Source organism: Mixophyes fleayi, chromosome 10 (genome assembly GCF_038048845.1).
Source record: "Mixophyes fleayi isolate aMixFle1 chromosome 10, aMixFle1.hap1, whole genome shotgun sequence".
Lineage (NCBI taxonomy): Eukaryota > Metazoa > Chordata > Amphibia > Anura > Limnodynastidae > Mixophyes > Mixophyes fleayi.
In genome coordinates this window covers 48,939,871-48,964,681 of record NC_134411.1, presented here as the reverse complement: position 1 = coordinate 48,964,681, position 24,811 = coordinate 48,939,871, and the positions used below count along the sequence as shown (strand labels likewise).

General features: G+C 42.5%; 2 protein-coding genes across 2 annotated transcripts in view; both read left to right on the top strand.

Annotated features, from left to right (window-relative positions):
* The window catches only part of LOC142103368 (uncharacterized), a 99,930-nt gene that overhangs the window by 64,360 nt on the left and 10,759 nt on the right, over positions 1-24,811 (top strand). Inside the window, exons 8-9 of the mRNA XM_075187431.1 lie at positions 699-767; positions 1,430-1,695. Of these exons, the coding sequence (XP_075043532.1) occupies positions 699-767; positions 1,430-1,695 (335 nt within the window). The remainder of the gene's footprint in view (positions 1-698; positions 768-1,429; positions 1,696-24,811) is intronic.
* The window catches only part of LOC142103480 (uncharacterized), a 121,668-nt gene continuing 121,327 nt past the window's right edge, over positions 24,471-24,811 (top strand). Inside the window, exon 1 of the mRNA XM_075187530.1 lies at positions 24,471-24,609. The gene's annotated coding sequence lies outside the window, so the exon portion shown is untranslated. The remainder of the gene's footprint in view (positions 24,610-24,811) is intronic.

Here is a 24,811-nt window from a genome sequence, read left to right as displayed (position 1 = left end):
TAGCAGCAAGAAATGATGACATGATATTAAAAGTTCATAGACATGGGGAAATATTATGCAGCATTCGAAAAACATGTATTTATTATCTTTATTGGGTGTGTCAAGTACTTATAGGTTCCTATTTAAACTTGTATGCCAGAAAGATGTCAGTAACAAATACTGAGTATCAGACAAACTTCACACTTGCTGATATATTTTTGGCATTGCTTTAATTAACATGTACTGTAGAAATAAATAGATTGAAAAACTGCAACTTTTTTCGGGCAATTTGTATTTTTGTAAAACTAATTTTTTTACATTTTTTTAATGCTAAATGAGGAGGCAACATTAGGGTTTCCAACTATTGTTCTAATAAACTGGCTAATCACATTAGTGTTGACTGCAGATTACCGGGGCGTGCTGCAAAATGAGGAACACCTGAGATATTTTCATATATGATAAACAGTTTGCTTGTGCCTTAAGTAGAACAGTTGCCTTCATATAACGGACATAAACACTCCAGCTACTAACTGATACTTCCCTGTGGTCCTGATTTTGGTGGGACAGTACTGATTTCAGAGGAGTGTTGGGAGTTACAGCAGAGCAGCTGTGAATGTACGCTTCACACACTTCCACTGGTGCGCCGGAGAATGCATGGGAATTTTTAGGGGAGGGGACGTATAACTGATCATTTCTAATGTATTTATGATTTTTGACAGCACCACTGAAGAAAACTTTGCTCAACAACATGGTATCAGCTTACTTGTTGGGAGAGAGAATTATTCTAGGTATGTTATTAAGATAGTTAATTTGTCTTTTAAAAATTAAACATATATTCTCAAATTGAGCATGGAAGATTGTATTGTCCTTATTGACATAGAAAATGAATCTTCATATCGAAGTATATTTTATCCTTAATGATTTTGTTATGTACTCCAATATGGAAACAAATGAGGTAACGCTGCAAGGTGGGATCCTGATTACTGAACACCTACATATTTATAAAGCAAGCAATACATGTTTTTTGTCTAATATCAAAAGTAAAAAATAAATAAAATGCATTTAAACACTAAATTATGTTACACAACCCAAAGAAAGTACCAGTATCTTTGAATAAAAAAACAAAAGTGTCAGTTGATTAAAAGATGATCATATGGTATGCTACATGTAATTCCTCATACAGTAGGGTGATAGACAAAGCTTTGAATTAAGAATATTGCTGAAACACAAGCTGCTTGTACTTGCAGCTAGAGTGCTTTCCATTATTAGCAATCTCTGTACACTTGATAGACTCTTTGTTTTGTGTGTGCTTGTCTGAAAAAAACCTGGTTTGATCAGCTAGAGAATAAGGCAAAGTTAGATTCGAACCCCACATGTGGTATGCACGTGGTATGTAATTAACAAATGTTTTCAGTACAAATGAGATAATTAATGTGCATTATGTTTTTAGATCAGAGAATAATGAAGCTTCATTGGATTGTCTTAAACTTCACCCAATATTTGGACCATCCTGTAAGCTTCATGTAACAGCAAACATGAAAAAAATGTCTTTTACTGGAGGAATGACACTTAAACTGGTTGCTGTGCTTAAACCATCTATTAACAAGTTGTCTTACAAACCTTCTACAATGTCTTCAGTATTGATATCCATTGTTGTTTTTTTAGTTCATGCCATAGTTGATATAGAGGATGTAGTTGTGTTAACAAAAGAGTATCGTAAGTATACAAAAGGAAAATGTGAGCAATACTTTCCGAAGTGGAATAAGACACACCATTGTTTAAGTATAAACATATCAGAAGTGTCACAAACATGAAAGTCAGCCCCCAAGGTGTAAATAAATGTATATATATATATATTACAGTATACTCCAGTAAAAATGCAGTTTAAAACTCCAAATTTCCTTCAAAACATTATCTTACAAATATGCAAACCTGTAGACCAATGTAGAAATTATATTTTAGAACATCACGTGCCTATTTCTGTAGTACTCGCATTAAAATGATGACATTTCCAGGGTGTGCAAAGGTTTGCATCTTTTAATATGGCCTGGACACAGTTGTGTACCTCATATTCTGCTCACATACAAATATGGGATGTTGCAGGATAAGATATTTAAATGACACCTTTAAGTTTTGCCTTTAATCACATTGCTGCTTTAAATTTAGTCAGCAATGTCGTCGAATATCAGCGATTTGTGAAAATCGCACTTTAATACACTTACCCCCAGGATCATAAGCGTGTATGTGTAAATGGGAAGTTTGCTAGAAATTGCAAGTTGTCATACATTCCACCATTCGTTACAAATTACAAGGGTTCATTTTGAAATTTCACCCAGCCTGTCACAGCTGGGTCTGACATACTAAGTCAGGCTGTGCATTGTAAATAAGCTGTATGCTATGAGCTATTGGCTGCATAAGCAGCTATAAGTACAGGATGAGAACTTACAACACAGTATTAAAATATACTGCTTAGCCAATGCAAAGGCTTACCAAACTTTTAAAGAAATAAAGTTAGTAAGAACATAATGCAAAAGTTAGGTGGTACGTGTCAAAGTAACATACACATAAATGCCAGGACCACCCGGGGGAAGATTTGAATGTTAATGAAGACACTCCTGATGGGCGTCGCGAATCACTTTGAAATGATGTCATGATTTGGACATTGGGACTCATTACAATGATATCGTGACTATGAACATTTGATTTTATCCTGTATTTTTGTATATAAGGTATCAACACATGTCACTTTTGAAATTCAGTCATTGTTTGATATTGAAATGTCCTTTTATTCCTACCCATCCAATTTGCGCCTTATGCCATATTCCATTTATATTGTTGTTTTTTGGGGGAATCTAGTAGGTATTTCCCAGGGTATTGAGGCTGCATTCCCCACCCTTTCCCCGAACCTTGAGGAGCGCAGGAGGAACTTTATATCTTTCTGTGTATTAATTCTTTCTATCATAGCCAGCATTGACTTTTTTGTGCTACAGTGGCTCTTCTGTGGGACTGGAGCAGGTGGGATAGCCTTTGCTCCCCACGGGAATCAATGAGCCATGGGTGCCCATGACTCTGTTTCTGCTTCATGGTTTTCCTTCATTGGATGAATTTTAGTAGGTATTAACCACTGAATATTGGGAACACTCTGCGCATGCTGAGAAACGGACCTTATTTCGTTGAACACAATAGCATGCAATTCATGTCGGAAAATGACACATCTGCCTATGACTTGCAGAGTGGTAAGGGGGAAGGGGGAAAGAACCTACCAAAGGTACGCACCCATAACCCTGTTGCCAGTTCATCGGTTGTCCGTCCTTGGACAAATCTTGGTAGGTACTAACCACTGCATACCAGGAATACCCCACAAGACTTGCCGTTTTGGAGATAGCCTGACCCAGTCATCTAGCTATCACAATTTGGCCCTTGTCAAAATCGCTCAAATCCTTACACTTGCCCAATTTTCCTGCTTCCAATACATTAACTTCAAGAACTGACTGTTAACTTGCTGCCTACTAAATCTCACCCCTTGACAGGTGCCATTGTAGCAAGATAATCAATGTTGTTCACTTCATTTGTCAGTGGTTTAATTAATTTCAGCAATGACACCAAAAATCACACAAAAATATTTACAAGTTTCACAACCCTAACAGCAATACAGCTAGTCCCCTAACTGGACACTGGACACTTTATGGTATCATTAGCACCACCCACAGCACAATCCCAGCTATTTAAGCTTCCTTCCAAAGCACTGCACTGGCTATTTCCTTAATTAATTAGACCCAGATGATCCACCTGTATTTCTCTGCTCTGTGTGTGTCTGTAGACTTAGACCTGCCTGAATCCTCAGCATGCAGGTTCAACTACAAGTATTTCCTTCACTACAAACTGCCCCTATTGCGACTATATATATATATATATATATATATATATATGTATGTGTATATATATATATATATATATATATATATATATGTGTGTATATATATATATATATATATATATATGTATATGTGTGTATATATATATATATGTATGTATGTATATATATATATATATATATATATATATATATATATATATGTGTGTATATATATATATATATATATATATATATATATATAATGTATATGTGTATATATATTAGAGATGGTCACTGACCCCCATGTTTTGGTTTTGGTTGGTTTTGTTTTGCAATTTTGTTTAAAAATCAATGTTTTTGTGCAGAAAATAACCTAATTTAGTGCTCCACCTGTTTCTTGGATAAGTAAGGTAATTCTAAAGCTAATAAATTAGGAAGAAAACAGTTTAATCCCTGGTAGGCCATCCTTAATTCTCCACACAAACCTCTTCATCTTTGCCTATTGGCAATGCAGTCATCGTCTTTGGGTGTATATTACACCCTCCACTTGTAGTTGAATAGAAAAAAAGCAGCCTGCATTGACTGTGGAATTAGAAAGTAAAAATAAATGGACCACGGTAGTTTGGTATCTGTCTGCATCAGACCCCCTCTCCACTAGGAGTAAAATAGTAAACTATTCAGCCGTTATAGAGTCTAGAATATAAATAGAAATTGAGAAAGGCAATTTGGTATCTGTCTGCATCATAATCATCAACATCATCATTAGTGCCCTCGTCGCCTACACAAATCTCCCCCTCATTCTCTTCTAATTCAAAAGTGGCATCCTCAATTGTGTATCACTGACTACACTCGGGCTGTTCAGGCACACATCAGCAGAACTGCTGAAAGGCCCCTTCTTTATGGGTACATTATCAGAATGCTCACGATTAGACATACCACTGGTGGATGGACTTTCCACAGGGATTGGTGTCATTTGTGAATTAGAGCAAACATTATCTTCTAATGCCTTACTGTTTTCTTGCAGTTCGGCTTTGACGCGTAACAGTAGTTGTGCACCAATTGTAGGCTCAGTAACTTTTTTGGATCTGCCACTAATAGAGAAAGGTGAAGGCCTCATTCTCTCTTTGCCACTGCGTGTGTAGAATGGCATGTTGGCAATTTTTTTTCTCTTTCATCCAGTCTGGGGGACACTGCTTACCATGGGTTGTGGAGGGGAGCTCGGGAGTTGGCACCTAGCTAGTTAACTTTAGCACTGCTGACAGACCCCTCCCCTCTACAATCCCCCTGCCTCTTCCTGTTCAGTTTTTTTTAGGTGCCCATGGAGTTGGGCAGTGTTTTAGTACATGATAGATCTGCTAGGTCCAGTACCACATTGTTTCTTCATAACCCCGCTACCCCGAGATCCAACAAGAAAACAGGCAATACAGGCCTGTGTCGCCTCTCTTCTTTCGCAAAGAGTCATCTGCAGGGTCCTAGACGACCAGAAGGTACAGGGTTTTTATTCAAATCTGTTTCTGGTCAGGAAGCCGGACGGGTCCTTTCGGCCCATCTTAAACCTGAAGAACCTCAATGTGCACTTACGGGCGGACAGATTTCGGATGGAATCCCTGAGGTCGGTAAAAAACGGCTTAGAGAAGGATCAGTTTATGGCTTCCATAGACATAAAAAGATGCATACCTCCATGTTCCCATTTAGAGCGACCATCAGTCTCTCCTAAGATTCACAGTGGGGTCCTCCCACTATCAGTTTCGGGCTCTTCCCTTCGGCCTCTCCACAGCTTCGAGGGTCTTCACGAAGATCATGTCAGTAATGGCAGCGTGTCTTCACTTAAAGGGAGTTTAGGTCGTGCCTTATTTGGACGATCTGCTAATCAAATCCTCCTCAGAGATTTGCTTACGTCAGCACTTATCCCTCACCTTGGCTGGTTCTCGAGAGAGATGGGTGGCTGATAAACCTAAAGAAATCCCAGGTGGTTCTCTGTCAATGCATGGTTTTCCTAGGGCTCATTATGGACACCAGTCAGCTAAAGGTGTTCCTGCCTGCCGAGAAGATCAGTTCAATTCGGAGTATAACATCTCAGGTCTTGTCTTCTCCCAGCCCCTCAATTCACTTATGCATGTGGCTGCTGGGAAAGATGATGGCCTCCTTCGAGACCATCCCCTTCGGTCGGGCTCATTCTCGGTGCTTCCAGTGGGATCTTTTGACAAAATGGTCAGGATCCCACCTACGCTTGGATCTCCAGAGGATCTCGCTGTCTCCGAGGGCGAGAGAATCACTTCAGTGGTGGCTAAATCAGGATCACATGGCAGTGGGCAGGTCCTTTGCTCCATGGTCATGGATCATAGCCACAACAGACGCCAGCCTGAGAGGTTGGGGGGCGGTAGTCCTGCACCTTAGGCTCCAGGGCCTCTGGTCATTCCAAGAATCAGCCTTTTCAATCAACACGTTACAATTGAAGGCAATCCTTTTAGCTCTCCGGGGGGCCCAGACTTTTCTTCAGGGCCACCCAGTCAGAGTTCAGTCCGACAATGCCACGGCTCTGGCATATGTCAACAGACAGGGAGGAACCAGGAATTCAGATATTCCTTTGGGCAGAACAGTATGTTCCAGCAATCTCAGCGGTGTTCATTCCAGGAATAAAAAATTGGGAGGCCGATTACCTCAGTCGCAATGCGATGATGCCTGGGGAGTGGTTCCTCCACCCGGAAGTATTTCAGTCTCTAGTTCAGAGGTGGGGTCTTCCGGATATAGATCTCATGGCCTCCAGACACAACAAAAAAGTTCACAGGTATTGCGCAGGGGCAAGAGACCCCTTAGCCGTAGAGGTGGACGTGATGTCCATGTCATGGGAATTCAGGTTGGGATATCTGTTTCCCCCGATTCCCATGCTTTCTCGAGTACACAGACGAGTGAGACAAGGCGGTCGGCCGGTGATTCTCTTAGCTCCCTCGTGGCCGCATCGAGTGTGGTACGCAGACATAATCTCCATGGCGGTAGGACAAGGATATCGTCTTCCATCACGACCTTCTTCTACAAGGCCCCTTTCGTCACCAGAATTTACCTCAGCTCAGTTTAAGGGCATGGCTGTTGAAGCCAGCCTCTGGAGAGCTAGGTGTTTTTCCCCCAGTGTAGTGAACACTATGCTGCGAGCTCGAAAACCGGTTTCGGATCGCATCTATCATCGTATTTGGCGAGCATATATTAGATGGTGTGAAAATAAGTCCTGTCACACATCTTCTTTTCGTCTCCCTCGCTTATTGGCCTTTCTTCAGGATGGGCTGGAAGCAGGGCTCCGTTTAGGTTCATTAAGAGTTCAGGTTTCAGTGCTTTCAGTTTTCTTTCACCTGAAGTTAGCGGACTTGCCAGACGTCAGGACTTTTCTTCAGGGAGTCTTACATATTCAGCCTCCTTACGTTCCGCCTACAGCACCAAGGGATCTTAACCTGGTACTGGATATGCTTAAAGGGCCTCCTTTTGAGCCATTACCTACGGCAGATTTTAGGTGTCTTACCGGGAATGTCGTCTTTCTTTTAGCTATCGCATCTGCACGTAGGGTTTCAGAATTAGGAGCTCTGTCTTGCCGGGAACCATATCTGGTTTTCCACGAGGACAGAGCGTTGTTAAGAACCCTCCCTTCCTTTGTTCCAAAAGTAGTTTCGGATTTCCATCTGAACCAGGAAATTGTAGTTCCGGTCTTTTCATCTACTTCCCATTCGGATCAACAGTCTATGGAAAAGTTAGATGTGGTTAGGGCTCTCCGCATTTATGTCAAAATAACTTCTCAGATTAGACGTACTGATTCTCTGTTTGTTATTTATGATGCTAATAAGAGAGGCTGGCCAGCCTCAAAACAGTCCATTGCAAGATGGATTACGGCAACCATTAAGCAAGCTTACATAAAGGCTAACCGTCTTGTGCCAGAGAGACTTACGGCCCATTCCACCAGATCGGTAGGGGAGTCGTGGGCATCGAGAAATGGGGCATCTGCAGACCAGCTTTGCAGGGCAGCTACCTGGTCCTCTATCCACACCTTTACAAGATTTTACCAGTTTAATGAATTTGCATCCGCGGATACAAATTTCGCTCGTAGTGCTCTACGAGCGGGGCTTTTCAGAGTGGTCCCAACCTTAGGGGGCTGCTTTTGAACGTCCCCATGGTAAGCAGTGTCCCCCAGACTGGATGAAACAGGAAAGAGGATTTATGTACTTACGTTAAATCCATTTCTCTGATTCCGTCTGGGGGACACTGCGATCTCTCCCTTCTGCTTTTCTTCTGTGTGCCCTTGTTTGATTGGCCTTTTCTCCTTGGGCTTTTTAATTAACTGAACAGGAAGAAGCAGGGGGATTGTAGAGGGGAGGGGTCTGTCAGCAGTGCTAAAGTTAACTAGCTAGGTGCCAACTCCCGAGCTCCTCTCCATGGTAAGCAGTGTCCCCCAGACAGAATCAGAGAAACGGATTTAACGTAAGTACATAAATCCTCTTTTTTATCGGCACTTAACTTTTCCTCGGTTCCACTTCTTTTTCGCTTCAATACAGTAAAAAAATTTTGGTGTGTAATTTTTGGACTGATTTCGAAACACTGTGTAGTTTGACATCGCCTTGCCCAGATGATGTACTGGGAACACTACCATCAGGACTGGTGACAGAACCTGGTTGCTCATTCTGCTCATATGTGGACCGCTTTGAATCCAATCTGAGCCCAAAGCACTTGTAGTGCTAAAAATTATTTGGTAGATGCTGCTGACAAATATGACTTTTGACAGCCAGAAATATTTATGCACAATTATGGGGGACACCCCAAAAACACTGGGGAGTGCTAAAAATTATTTGGTAGATACTGCTGACAGATAGTAATTATGACATGCAGAAATATTTAGGCAAAATAATGGGGGACACCCAAAAAGCACTTTGAGTGCCAAATATAGAAAAAAAAAAAAGTCCTCTATCCTCCTCTCTTCTCTAGCGATATTTGTTAGCACAATTGGAATCAGAATATTGTATTCTCTGTCCCTGCTCTAATCAGCCTGTGACTACACCCTGCTCTCTCCCTCTGTCAAATGGCGATGGATTGCTGTGGAGGCGTGTATTTATAATCTTCAAGTATCGCGAGAACCGAGCCCCGAGATCCGACGACGTCACAATGACGTTCGGCCTCGATTTGGATTCCGAACGGGTGGGAGAGTACCGAGCCTGCTCAGCTCGGTACTCGGATACCCAAAGTTCGGGTGGGTTCGGTTCTCGTGGAACCGAGCCCGCCCTTCTCTAACATATATGTATATGTGTATATATATATATATATATATATATATATATATGTATATGTGTATATATGCATAAATATATATATGTATATGTGTATATATATGTATACATATATATATATATATATATATATATATATATATATTTATATATATATATATATGTATATTTATATATGTGTATATATATATAGATATATATATATATGCAACAGAAGAACAAGCAGGGCGCCTCTAAGTGATATATCAAATATACAACGTGGAATGGAGCACTAACATGCGTACCGTGAGGTAGACAACGATGGGTCTTTAGGAGATAGTGGAGCAGTCTTTGCTGTACTTGTAGTCCTCCAGATCTCCACCGATCAGTACCAAAATGCGGAAAAAGCGAACATAGTATAACTCTGTGGTATTCTTAATGAAGGCAATATCACCAAATTCCCCACAATCCTATGGGGTGTGTGGGATTGGTATCCCAAGATTACCAATTAGATGACACCCATATAAGTGCAGAAAAAACATCAAAATCTGCGTACCAGATATCATGAAGTGTCCCACTTCTGGAGAATATTAAAACATAAGATCTTATGCTCCTGATGAAGTCTTGAGTGGTGCAAGACGAAACGCATTGAGCTGTATCCAGTGTGTTTTTCAATACCTCATGTGAGTGAGGTGAATTTGGTGATATTGCCTTCATTAAGAATACCACAGAGTTATACTATGTTCGCTTTTTCCGGTTCACCAGTTGTCCTTCCTTAGATCACTTTTGGTAGGTTACCTTCCCCCTACCCCTTTCCACTCTTCAAGTCATTCAAACATGAATTGCATGCGATTGCGATAAGTGGCGTAAGGACCGTTTCTGAGCATCGCTGAGCTATTTCACACAAGATATGGCAGGCAAAGGGACTTTCGTTCAATTATGAATCAGTTCTTCCATTTTATACTGCTCTGTGACATCACTAATTTATTCACTGCACTATGAGACGTGTTGGGAAATGTAAAAAGTGCATTAAATACAGTACAATCACTCATCATACAGAGCGGTAATCAACACATAAATATGAAATTCATAAGCCCATATAAGAATAAGTTTCTTGTTACCTTCACATCAGTGAAGTGACAATTTATTATTTTTGTTGTTGATTTATTTGCAATCATACAGCAATGTATACTCTATCACCTTGGTTTCCACTATGGATGAGAATTTCTATGCAAAAGGAAGTGTGTTGATAAAAGCGAACATAGTATAACTCTGTGGTATTCTTAATGAAGGCAATATCACCAAATTCCCCACAATCCTATGGGGTGTTTGGGATTGGTATCCCAAGATTACCAATTAGGTGACACCCATATAAGTGCAGAAAAAACATGCCACTAAGCATTTATATATTAGATATATATATACTCTGTATGTTTACATATATAAGAAGCTCACACTCTCATTCTACTAATTGTTGGGGTGCCCATCATAAGTGATTCTTCTAAAACGCATAAATACAATAGCTGAAAGAGAGCACTCAAGGTTATTCATAAAATTGCACTTTTATTTACTCACTGACATCACGCATAGTCCATAGTTGACGTTTCAGTTCCAAAAGACCTTTCTCAAGACCAACCACCCGAGACAGAATGTATTAAGTCTGAACAAATGTCCTTACCACTACATTTAAATTAACTCTGTTTGTTGCCCATGCCATCATTGCATCGACTGCCCCCCAAAAGCGATGTTACCCCTCTCACCAGATCACTCTTAGCCATGTGCATTCCAACACTGGAATGCACAACACACTTCCTTTTGCATAGAAATTCTCATCCATAGTGGAAACCAAGGTGATAGAGTATACATTGCTGTATGATTGCAAATAAATCAACAACAAAAATAATAAATTGTCACTTCACTGATGTGAAGGTAACAAGAAACTTTTTCTTATATGGGCTTATGAATTTCATATTTATGTGTTGATTACCGCTCTGTATGATGAGTGATTGTACTGTATTTAATGCACTTTTTACATTTCCCAACACATCTCATAGTGCAGTGAATAAATTAGTGATGTCACAGAGCAGTATAAAATGGAAGAACTGATTCATAATTGAACGAAAGTCCCTTTGCCTGCCATATCTTGTGTGAAATAGCTCAGCGATGCTCAGAAACGGTCCTTACGCCACTTATCGCAATCGCATGCAATTCATGTTTGAATGACTTGAACGAGTGGAAAGGGGTAGGGGGAAGGTAACCTACCAAAAGTGATCTAAGGAAGGACAACTGGTGAACCGGCAACAGGATCATGAGCGTTCAACGCCCATTGATGTGCGTGTGGAACGTAGACAATCTACAGTCAGGGTGTGCTTAGGGCATACCAACGCAAATGTGACCAATTCAAGCCCTGAGTTTCTCTAAAGTTCATTTTATTAGCTATATTATTTGCACCAGCTACAGGCAACGTGTAAGTGCCAACTGATAGTGATGACTGTCACAGCATCATCTTTGTATTAAAAGCTATTATGTATGCGTGCCACTAGATAGCAAAGAACATTTGTATGCAAGTAAGAGAGAATATAAAACACATTTTATGATTTATGTATTTAATTTTTTTTTTTTTTAGAAATCATATTTTTATTAATGTTTATATAATTTTGAGTTGTTAATTTATTTTATAGAATATTTTTTATAATACTTGCTATAGCTGTAGAATATGATAAAGGTACATTGTCTTAAAGTGTAGGACCACTTTAGAGAAACTTTAATATTAAAGGGATTTTTTATAGAAAACGTGAATTTTGAAACATTTAGCAAGGTGAAGTACTAAATATTATTTGTATTTATGATTCCTAAATCTAATGTTTCCTTTAACTATTCATACATATACTTTTATGTATCATCAATGCCTTTGTGCTCATGGAACAACAAGATTGCATTCTTGAGTAACCCAGACAATGTTGGCAACTGGAAAAAATACAACCTCAGTCTCAGCGTAAATCCAAACTTGATATTAAACAGAGGTAATTTAACAAGTTTCAGTAATTTGCAATTCCTTAACATAACAGAAATGTAGGCTTTAATGTAAAAAGGGTATGTGCAGTGGTCAAAGTGGAAATTTAGAAGTGGCGGTATCAAAAATATAAGAGGATGGAATTTGATAGTTTGAATTTTTTTTTTCTCAAACGCTTGTCCCTTCTCTGTTCGAATGATTACCCCCCCTCCCCTAAAATATGTGTCTCTGCATTCCCATCCATCCTTAATTACTACTTGTGTTTTACCTGTGATCCAACTCTCCCATCTTTTTGTCTCTGCTGCATCTCTTATATACCTTGAACCCTGTCTGTTTAAGAATCCAGGGAATATGTGCATCCATTAAATAATCAAAAGAAATTATACAAAAAAAGTTAGGTATCAACAGTCATGATTGACTGCTGGAATTTTTCCATGCCTGAAGTATATGCTCCTCTAGTATCAATGTCGGGATTTTATGGATTATCATCTGTGGTCTAACTACAAGTCCAAGCATTCATTCCCTACCTGCCTTGTATTTCAATAATAACTAGGGTGCGCCAATGGTTGCTCAAGCAGATTTTTCACTTCAGATGCCCCTCTCCTCTGTCTCTTATTTCTCTGTAGTATTCCCCCTTTTCTCTTATACTTATCACTGAAAAAACAACCACTTTTCTTTATTAAGACGTTCCCAATCCAACACTTTTGTTAACTTTTGTTTTTCACTCTGAGAGTGAATGGAATGCATGTGGAACACATAGGGCTAGATTTACTAAGCTGCGGGTTTGAAAAAGTGGGGATGTTGCCAATAGCAACCAATCAGATTCTAGCTTTCATTTATTTAGTACATTCTACAAAATGACAGCTAGAATCTGATTGGTTGCTATAGGCAACATCCCCACTTTTTCAAATCCGCAGCTTAGTAAATCTAGCCCATAGTCTCAGTTTCCACATCTGTGGGTAAAGGGAAACTTCCCTTTACAATGCAGCGCCGCTTGAAATTTAATCGCCGAACACGCTGAACACGCGGGTGTTGAAGAACCCGCATGTTGATACATTTACCCCCTACAGTGAGTTCGGGAGCTGCAGAGGTCCAGAATGGTAAAAAAGGAAAAAAGATAGACTACTGTGCAGTCTGGCACATCTATATAATGTGTGGTCGCACTGCTGTGGGAACAAGGGGAGCGCGTGGAAACATATTACATAGATATACCAGGCGCCATATTGCAAACTAAAATTAAAGCGGTGGCAGAAGTGTCGATCTGGTATACCGTTGTATACTGACCCACTTCGACCACTAGGTATGTGGGAATAGTACAAATATTTACTATACTGTAAAACTGTGTCTATTAACTTGCGTATGCCTACTTCAAACTATATGTATAAGGTGCAGTTTTGGAGGCACATGTCACATGGGCTTCTTTGGAGCTAGCTCCAAAGTCTAATTTTTAAAAATGATACATTTTATGTAATAATATTTAAAACATTAATAGTTATTTTTGTCAAAGTAGCCATGTGGAGAGTTGTCTTTCTGTATTTCATGACTAATACTGGGTAAGTGTGGGTAAGGACAGGACTGGAAAATTGCAGTGGAGATAGCTGTCTTTGTCACATCTATCACCCTTAATAATAGAGGTGCACTCCAACATTCACCTACATGACCTACTGAGAGTGCTAACTTGGGGAAGAGCTTATGACAGCGGGAAGCATGTTATGAATGCCGGGGAAAACCAACTTAACACTTTCAGCTGGGGGGGTATGTAATCTATAGTGCAGTGTTCGCAGTCTCAGGACATCAAAGTACCCATTACAATGTCTCTATGGGCACCTTGCACAACACGGAAAGTATTCTCCACTGCGCTGGACTAAAGTACATTCCCCCTAAATTCTATTCTTCTTGCAGCTGCTGCATTCGTCTACATGTTGTTGCAGAATGCCGAAAGTGACCCTAAATATTTCGGGACACAGACAGCATCTCCTGCATGTCACTGTCATTTTTTAAAAAGTTCTGTACCACCAAGTTGATTGTGTGAGCAAAACAGGGTATATGATGGAATTCCTCCCGCTGTAATGCTCTAACAATATTGGTGGTGTTATCAGAAATCACATATTCTCAGAAGAGTCCAAGCAGGATAAGCCATGTTACAATGACATCCCTTGGTTTTTCAAACAGGTTGTCAGCAATATCACCTTTGACCTGCACCTTGTCTCATCTCTGATAACCACCTCCTACTCCCGCCTTCAAGACTTCTCCCGTGCTGCTCCCCACTTATGGAATTCCCTACCATGCTCAATCAGACTTTCCCACAGCCTTCAAATCTTTAGATGCTCTTTGAAAATTCATCTCTTTTTTAGAGGTGACCTTATCCTCGATAACAATATTCACACTAATGCACCCCTACAACTATCCCAATCTCCACTCTGAGCCACACGCGCTCTTCTTGTTTCAGCTGAGCCCTCTTCCCTTTAGAATGTGCAGGGTCCTCCATACCCTTTGTTTTCATGTCTCCATTCATTTTGTCTGCTTTGTCTATTCTTGTTTTACGTATGTCCTCTTTTATGTATGTCCTTGTCTTCCCTACTGTACGTCGCTGTAGAGGACTGTGGCGCCTTACAAATCTATGATAATAATAATAATATGCTTCTTAGTGAGGCAGATAATACACATAGTAGCCTGCCTCTGAAAGATCTGGCGTTGTTTGTTAGATGCTGGTGCTGTTTCTGCTGCTGAATGCGATTTACCAGCCCAATGGGCTGTCACAGCCATATAATCTTTAGTTTTCACAGTTACGCTTGTCCCCATATCTGTGGTTAAGTGTACAGTGGGTAGATTGGCATTTTGTAGCCCAATAATTTTCTTTTTTGTAACCTCCTGGTACAGGTGAGTGTCACGGGCACTAGGAGTCTTTACCCAGGGATCACCAGGTGATAGGCTTACCAGAGCAGTATAGGTGGTAATATGGTACTCTGGTAGCAGGGTGATCACGGAACAGGAAATAGCAGATGATGAGATGCTCAGGAAAGTCTATGACTAGCAGCACTGGCAATATGGAGGTAGTAATACACGAGGAACTGTATGGACAAAGGACACGTGAAGGTAGTCAGTGGTCTGCGGTAGCAAGTTGTACCACTGCTATAGTGAGGAGGAATGTCCAACAGAATCGAGGAGGTGATGAGAGTCAGCGGTCTGCGGATAGCAAGTTGTACCGCTGTCTGAGTGAAGGAATGGAATCCAAGTGGAGGTATCCGGGGAGTCAGTGGTCTGCGTTAGCAAGTTGTACCACTGCTATGTGAGAGGATACTGGAGCAGGTGAAACTGGAAACAGGGGTCAGTGGTCTGCCACTAGCAAGTTGTACCACTGAATATATATGTGAGGAGGTGCACGGGGAGAGACTGCAACACAATATATACACGGGCACCTTGACTTTGATCCCCAGTAATATGCACAATATAAATGTATAAATGACTGAACAACACTGCCAATATAGAAAGTCTCTTGAAGTAATCCAGCATGAGATAACACAGTCAATGATGGCAATAGACTCAGCGGATAGTACACTCCAGAGGAGAACCAACACAGTCCAGCAAGGTATGCAATACACAGCACAGTCAATGGGAAGTATGCATACCGTGGTTCAGGAGAAGGCAGTCAGACAGAAGTGCAGAGATACCTGAACGGCAGGAGGCCGGCAGGATGCAAAGTCCCTGGATGGGTGAAGCGGTGGTCTAGCAGGTGCAGCGCACAGGTAGGTAGACCAGCAGGGAACCCAGGAAGGCGTGGAGAGCGGATCAGCAGTAGATGGATGCGTAGCGCTGAGAAGTAACAGCAGCGGGTCTCTGCGGGAACACGGAGGTAGCCAATAGCAACCAGCAGGTGCAGTAACGATGGGACACCAGAGCAGAGTTGAACTGGAACAGTTGATCACGGAGAGTAGCGGGTAGCAATAGTGGCAGCAGACTCAAGGAAACACGGGAGAGTTGACAAGGGCTGAAGACTGAAGCGCACAGAGGCGGCGGATAGGAATCAGCTAAACGGTCACGATGAAACACAGACGGGTTGCAGGTTGAAGACTGTAGTGCACGGAGGCAGCGGATAGGAATCAGCTAGCAGTCACGATGATGAAACACAGACGAGTTGCAGGTTGAAGACTGTAGTGCACGGAGGCAGCGGATAGGAATCAGCTGGCAGTCACAATCATGAACAGGTGAGTGGATGTGAATGAAAGACTATAGTGCACGGAGGCAGCGGATAGGCATCAGCTAACAGTCCCAATGATACAAGGTAGAGTTGAAGTGGTTAGAAGACTGTAGTGCACGGAGGCAGCGGATAGGAATCAGCTCACAGTCACGATGATACAGTAGATGGTAGAAGTGGTATGGGAACCACAGTAGTAGAAGTGGTTTGGAAACCACAGAGGTAGAAGTGGTTTGGAAACCACAGGAATCAGCTGGGCTGAATAAACGAGGAAACACAGGAACACCTTCAGAGACTCATGGGGAATGAGACTCCAAGATCAGGCAATGTGGTGATGACCACAGGTGCTTAATATAGGGAGGTTGCCTGATCTGCCAATTAAGTTAAAGGAACATACACTGGAGGTATAGAAAGGGCTGCGCATGCGCAGTCCCTCAGGATGGAGGACGGCCACGGTTCCTAAATGTCCGGGAAGAAGCACTCACAGTCCGGTGAGTGACAGTACCCCCCCTTTTAAAGGTGGGCACAGAACGCCTGGAACCGGGCTTGTCCGGATTTTTGGAATAAAACTTCTTCAGAAGGGCAGGAGCATTAAGATCTTCAGCTTTGATCCATGAACGCTCTTCAGGACCAAAGCCCTTCCAATGAACGAGGAAACGGAGGACTCCTCGCGAAATTTTTGCATCCAATACCTCAGTAATCTCGAAATCCTCCTCCTGATGAACTTGAACTGGCTGCGGTGCTGAGGGAGGAGTCGAGAAACGGTTGATGATGAGAGGTTTGAGCAAGGACACATGGAAGGCATTGGAAATCCGAAGATTCTTAGGAAGAAGAAGTTTAACACATACTGGATTGATAACTTGAATGATCCTATATGGACCAATAAAACGAGGGGCGAATTTCATAGATGGAACCTTCAAACGAATATTTTTGGTAGATAACCAGACACGATCTCCAATTTTTAGTGGTGGAATAGCCCGCCTCTTCTTATCTGCGAAAGACTTATATTTATTAGATGTCTTCTTTAAACAGGTTTTGACCTGAGACCAGATATTTTTGAAGGTTTGACAAGCAGTCTCCACAGCAGGAACTTGGGTGGGCGGGAGGGCAGGAAATTCCGGAAAAGACGGATGGTGACCGTAGACCACAAAGAATGGAGTTTTGGATGATGACTCATGGTACATGTTGTTATGGGCGAATTCAGCCCAAGGGAGCAATTCTACCCAGTTGTCTTGGTTGGCTGAAGAGAACATCCTTATAAAAGTCTCAAGATCTTGATTGACTCGTTCCGTTTGTCCGTTAGATTGCGGATGGTAAGACGATGAGAGTGCTAATCGTATGCCCAAGGTTTTACAAAGGGCCCGCCAGAATCTGGAAACGAATTGTACTCCTCTATCCGACACAATCTCAGACGGACATCCATGGATGCGGAAGATTTCTTTAATGAAATGTTCAGCCAGAGTAGACGAGGAAGGTAAACCGGACAGAGGGACGAAATGGGCCATCTTCGAAAATCTGTCTACCACTACCCAAATAGTATTGTGATTCTTACTTGGTGGCAAATCAGTAACGAAATCCATACTAATATGGGTCCAAGGCTTGGACGGAATGGGTAGTGGTCGCAGCAACCCTGCTGGAGTTCTGCGGGAGGATTTGAACTGAGAACATAAATCACAGGAAGCAATAAACTCTTTGACGTCTCTCCTCATTGAAGGCCACCAGTAACTACGAGAGAGAATCTCAAAGGTCTTGTGTTCACCGGCGTGTCCAGAAAAACGAGAGGCATGGAACCACGAAAGGATTTTCCTCCTCAGAGTAGGAGGCACAAGGGTCTTCCCAAATGGTAGCATTTTGGTGGATGAAGCAGCCAGAGAAATACATTTGGGGTCTAGAATAGCATGGTTGGGAACCTTTTCTACATCAGAGGACGTCACAAAAGCTCGAGATAGAGCGTCAGCTTTCTTGTTCTTAGCGGCTGGTTTGAAGGTTATAATTAATTCAAAACGGGAAAAGAAAAGAGACCATCTTGCTTGACGAGGGTTCAAGCATTGAGCAGATTGCAAATATGACAAGTTCTTATGATCCGTGAAGATCGTCACCGGATGGCGAGCTCCTTCCAACAAGTATCTCCATTCCTCTAATGCAGCTTTGATGGCCAGCAACTCCTTGTCCCCGATAGTATAATTTTTCTCTGCGGGCAGAAGACCCCGAGAGTAGAAGGCACAAGGATGTAATTTTTGTTGCTCCGAGCGTTGGGAGAGAATAGCTCCTAAGCCCACATTAGAGGCATCTACTTCTAGGAAGAAGGGGAGTGTCACATCAGGCTGTCGCAGAATGGGAGCAGACGAGAAGGCCTCTTTGAGGATTTGAAAGGCTTGGAGAGCCTCAGATGACCATTGCTTAGTATTAGCCCCTTTCCGAGTTAGGGCCACAATGGGAGATGCAATGGATGAAAAGTCTTGAATGAAGCGTCTATAGTAATTGGCAAAACCTAAAAAACGCTGGATGGCACGAAGAGTAGTTGGCTGAGGCCAATGTAGTACAGCATTTACTTTGTCTGGATCCATCTTCAGGCCAACTCCGGAAACTATATACCCCAAGAATGGAATCTGGGGTAACTCGAATGAACATTTTTCCAATTTACAGAACAACGAGTTTTTCCGTAGTCGGGAGAGGACCTCTGCCACATGTTGGTGATGAGAAGGCAGGTCCTGTGAGAAGATCAATATGTCGTCTAGGTAGACAACGACACATACATATAATAAGTCCCGAAAGATCTCATTGATGAAACCCTGGAAAACAGCGGGGGCATTACACAGCCCGAAGGGCATTACTAAATATTCGTAATGCCCATCTCTGGTGTTAAACGCGGTCTTCCATTCGTCACCGGAACGGATTCTAATTAAATTGTAGGCACCACGAAGATCCAACTTAGTAAATATCCGAGCTCCCTTGATGCGATCAAATAGCTCAGTGATCAGCGGAATGGGATACCGATTCTTGATAGTAATGGCGTTGAGTCCACGAAAATCTATACAAGGGCGTAATGATCCATCCTTCTTTTTGACGAAGAAGAACCCAGCTCCAGCGGGAGAGGTGGAAGGTCGAATGAACCCACGCTGGAGATTCTCCTGTATGTACTCAGATGTGGCTTGAGTTTCAGGTAACGAGAGAGGATAGACCCGACCCCTGGGAGGAGTCTTGCCAGGTAGAAGGTCGATCGGACAATCCCAAGAACGATGAGGAGGAAGACGTTCAGACTGAGCTTTATCAAACACATCGGCAAATGAAGCATACTGAGGAGGGAGTCCCGGGGAGGAAGATGAGATGGAAGATCGCTGTACTTTAAGAGGAATAACTTGAGAGAGACAACGATGGTGACATTCAGACCCCCAAGACGTAACTTGAGGGGTGCGCCAGTCAATCTGGGGAGAGTGACACTGAAGCCATGGAAGGCCTAAGACAATCGGACTTGTCGTAACTGGAAGAATTAAAAACGAAATTTCTTCATGGTGTAGTACACCAATCTGAAGGGTTACTGGAGACGTACTCTGGGTGATGAGACCATTGATGAGGCGTGATCCATCTATAGCCGTCACAGTAATGGGTGTTTTTAAAGTGATCACTGGTAGGGACCATTGATTCACTAGTGATTTAGAAATGAAATTTCCTGCTGCTCCGGAATCAATCAATGCCTGTGACTCAAAGGATTTGGTAGCAAAGGAAATCGTAACATCAAAAGCGCAGACTTTAGATTTCATAGACAATGGAGAGGACTCCAGGGACCCTAACTTCACCTCTCCAGAACTAGTTAGGGCCTGGCATTTCCCGATCTCTTAGGGCAAGAGCTGAGCATATGCGTGGAATCAGCACAATAGATACAGAGTCTATTCTTTACTCTTCGTTTCCTTTCCTCTGAAGATAATTTGGAACGTCCTATCTCCATGGGAATCACAGAGGATGGAGCTGGACGAAATTGAGGGTTTAAACGAAGAGGTGCTTTGACAGCTGTTGTTTTCTCAGACTCTCTTTCACGAAATCTCATATCTACACGATGGCAAAGAGAGATCAAATCTTCTAGTGACGAAGGAAGCTCTTGGGTAGTCAGTGCATCTTTAATTTTATCGGAGAGCCCCTGCCAGAAGGCGGCAACTAATGCTTCAGTGTTCCACTGAAGTTCAGAGGCTAAGATCCTAAATTGAATGACATACTGTCCTACTGTATGGGAGCCTTGTCGCAAACGAAGAATGCTGGAAGCAGCGGAGGTCACACGACCTGGTTCATCGAACACACTTCGGAACGTGGAAATGAATTTGGCACTATCTTGTAGAATTGGATCGTTTCTTTCCCACAGGGGGGAGGCCCAAGCCAGGGCTTGACCCGAAAACAATGAGATAAGATAGGCCACTCTGGAACGATGGGTAGAAAAATTTTGAGGTTGGAGTTCAAAATGGACTGAACATTGGTTAAGGAAACCTCTACAAGTTTTGGGGTCCCCGTCATATTTTGACGGAGTAGGCAGGTGAAGCGTAGGAGCTGTAGACACCTGGGATGGCACTGGGGAAACGGAGGAAAGCACAGGAGCTTCAATATTAGCTGTAACAGTCTGTCCAGATGTTCCTTGGGAGGTTAATGATTGGTAACATTGAAGTAACAGCTGTTGGCGAGCATCCTGTTGCTCCACACGGCTGACCAGATGCTGCAGCATCTCTTTAGCGGTAGGTTCCGTATCTGGGTCTGTCATGGCCTGATCTTACTGTCACGGGCACTAGGAGTCTTTACCCAGGGATCACCAGGTGATAGGCTTACCAGAGCAGTATAGGTGGTAATATGGTACTCTGGTAGCAGGGTGATCACGGAACAGGAAATAGCAGATGATGAGATGCTCAGGAAAGTCTATGACTAGCAGCACTGGCAATATGGAGGTAGTAATACACGAGTAACTGTATAGACAAAGGACACGTGAAGGTAGTCAGTGGTCTGCGGTAGCAAGTTGTACCACTGCTATAGTGAGGAGGAATGTCCAACAGAAACGAGGAGGTGATGAGAGTCAGCGGTCTGCGGATAGCAAGTTGTACCGCTGTCTGAGTGAAGGAATGGAATCCAAGTGGAGGTATCCGGGGAGTCAGTGGTCTGCGTTAGCAAGTTGTACCACTGCTATGTGAGAGGATACTGGAGCAGGTGAAACTGGAAACAGGGGTCAGTGGTCTGCCACTAGCAAGTTGTACCACTGAATATATATGTGAGGAGGTGCACGGGGAGAGACTGCAACACAATATATACACGGGCACCTTGACTTTGATCCACAGTAATATGCACAATATAAATGTATAAATGACTGAACAACACTGCCAATATAGAAAGTCTCTTGAAGTAATCCAGCATGAGATAACACAGTCAATGATGGCAATAGACTCAGCGGATAGTACACTCCAGAGGAGAACCAACACAGTCCAGCAAGGTATGCAATACACAGCACAGTCAATGGGAAGTATGCATACCGTGGTTCAGGAGAAGGCAGTCAGACAGAAGTGCAGAGATACCTGAACGGCAGGAGGCCGGCAGGATGCAAAGTCCCTGGATGGGTGAAGCGGTGGTCTAGCAGGTGCAGCGCACAGGTAGGTAGACCAGCAGGGAACCCAGGAAGGCGTGGAGAGCGGATCAGCAGTAGATGGATGCGTAGCACTGAGAAGTAACAGCAGCGGGTCTCTGCGGGAACACGGAGGTAGCCAATAGCAACCAGCAGGTGCAGTAACGATGGGACACCAGAGCAGAGTTGAACTGGAACAGTTGATCACGGAGAGTAGCGGGTAGCAATAGTGGCAGCAGACTCAAGGAAACACGGGAGAGTTGACAAGGGCTGAAGACTGAAGCGCACAGAGGCGGCGGATAGGAATCAGCTAAACGGTCACGATGAAACACAGACGGGTTGCAGGTTGAAGACTGTAGTGCACGGAGGCAGCGGATAGGAATCAGCTAGCAGTCACGATGATGAAACACAGACGAGTTGCAGGTTGAAGACTGTAGTGCACGGAGGCAGCGGATAGGAATCAGCTGGCAGTCACAATCATGAACAGGTGAGTGGATGTGAATGAAAGACTGTAGTGCACGGAGGCAGCGGATAGGCATCAGCTAACAGTCCCAATGATACAAGGTAGAGTTGAAGTGGTTAGAAGACTGTAGTGCACGGAGGCAGCGGATAGGAATCAGCTCACAGTCACGATGATACAGTAGATGGTAGAAGTGGTATGGGAACCACAGTAGTAGAAGTGGTTTGGAAACCACAGAGGTAGAAGTGGTTTGGAAACCACAGGAATCAGCTGGGCTGAATAAACGAGGAAACACAGGAACACCTTCAGAGACTCATGGGGAATGAGACTCCAAGATCAGGCAATGTGGTGATGACCACAGGTGCTTAATATAGGGAGGTTGCCTGATCTGCCAATTAAGTTAAAGGAACATACACTGGAGGTATAGAAAGGGCTGCGCATGCGCAGTCCCTCAGGATGGAGGACGGCCACGGTTCCTAAATGTCCGGGAAGAAGCACTCACAGTCCGGTGAGTGACAGTGAGGAGCTGATTGTCTAGTAAAATGGTGTTGAGATGGAATTTGGTAACGGGAACACAGGACCTCAGTTAACTGTCTTATTCCTGCTGCATTGATGGTGGATATTGGACGCAGATCTAATGCTAGTATAGTCGCCATAGCACCTGTGATTCGCTGTGCGACTGGTTGACAGTTGCCATACTTGCTTCCTCTTGCAAAGGATTGTTTAACAGTCAATTGTTGTAAACTACTAGTAGTTTTCTTCTTGGTCTGCTTCTGGGTTGAAGATCCACCCCAGCAAGAGGAGCAGCAGAAGTGGGCCTAACGCTCAAGGATTCTTCTGAGGAGTCCTGGATAGGAGAGGAGTCATCTCGCCTTAGCAACTTGGATGCAAGACTAACCTCGATCACTTGTGAGGATATTGATGATGAAGGTGTTGGGGGTGTAAATTGCAGGTACTTGGATTTAGCTAAGAGAAGGGAGTTAGCTGATGCTGGACTGCTTGTTGTTATTTTTTAGAATAAGTTTCTGATCTTCAAAAAAGCTTTCCATGAACTCGCTTCAAATGGCGTAACATGGATGAGGTTCCTAGATGGTTAAGGTACCTACCTCTACTGACTGTGGCTTTAAAATGCTACAAATGGCTAGACAACTGTTGTCAGGATTTGTGTAAAAATAATTCCACACATAACAGGTGGATTTTTTAGTCTTATACCCAGGCATGACAATGGCCTTTTTCTTATCACTGGCAAGAACTGCTTCCACTGGTGCATGACTTGCCACAGTAGAGTTCATTAACAGCATTGTTTGGTTAGGTGCCTTAAGTCCATTGTTAGCTTGTGTTGTGGGGGCCCTAACAAACCAAGCACTTCAGCCATAAAAGTTGCACTCCTTGTCGCTGGAGCACTTGCTTTGTTAACCTGTCCTTGTCCTTTTCAATATCCTACATAAGGGTGGGTGGAAGTGCCCAAGGACAATTCCATCTTGCACCACTTTTATTTTCTGCCACTGCTGTGTGGCAATGTTTCCTAGATGTGCTATGACCTGCCGTGTGTTTGTGTCATTGCTCTTTCGCTTAGCATCCAGCCAGCTCGCTGCAGTCTTTGTCCAAAAGTTGGTGAAAATAATATTGTGACCTGTGAAGTGTTCAAAATTGACTGGATACGAGTGGAAATTAGTGTTATTGATGTTAACAATAATGTAGGAACCAAAAAAGAGCAAAATTATGTGATTTTAGTATATTTTAGCTATTTTTCCTAAAATTTACAGATCCAAAACACGCAAGGGAGGTATTGCCAAAACCAAAACACAAAGTTAATCCAGATCAAAAACCAAAACACGGGGGTCAGTAAACATCTCTAATTGAAATAGATCTGATCAATATGGTGATTTTGGTTTTCGTAGTGTACAGTCAACAACAAAGTAATCCAGCAGTGCAATGCAAGTTGCTGACTCATCTAGCTAATTGTGTCGCTTAATTGGACTTTTATATTGTCGTCCGGAACTCATGTTGAATGGCAGAATCAACCCTCGTGGGACCCTCTTAAACTAGGTTATTGAGTACATATTTAAAATATAGTAAAAGTTAAAAGAAATGTAATATATAATATTTATGTTATTCCTGTTTTTTAGATTTTGTAATCCCAGATGTAATTTATGATGCAGTTTCGATCTCTGACAACTCATGTGATTATTTTGTCAAGGAAAAGCAAGATCTGCTGCTATTCTTCTTCCTAGATTATAAAGATGAATTTTACAGTGAAGTGGGACAACAAATTGGTACATATTTATGGATTTATGGATTCAAATTTGAATTATCTTAACAATTCTTACGTATCCTTATACAAGTTTTCATCCAAGAAGGCTCATTAATAAACATATATATTGCAGTCAGTCAGAGCAATACACTTAGTGAGCGTAATTCAGTAATCTTGGGTTGCATGTAACCCAGTAGAGTCACACACAAGCAAAGAATAAACAA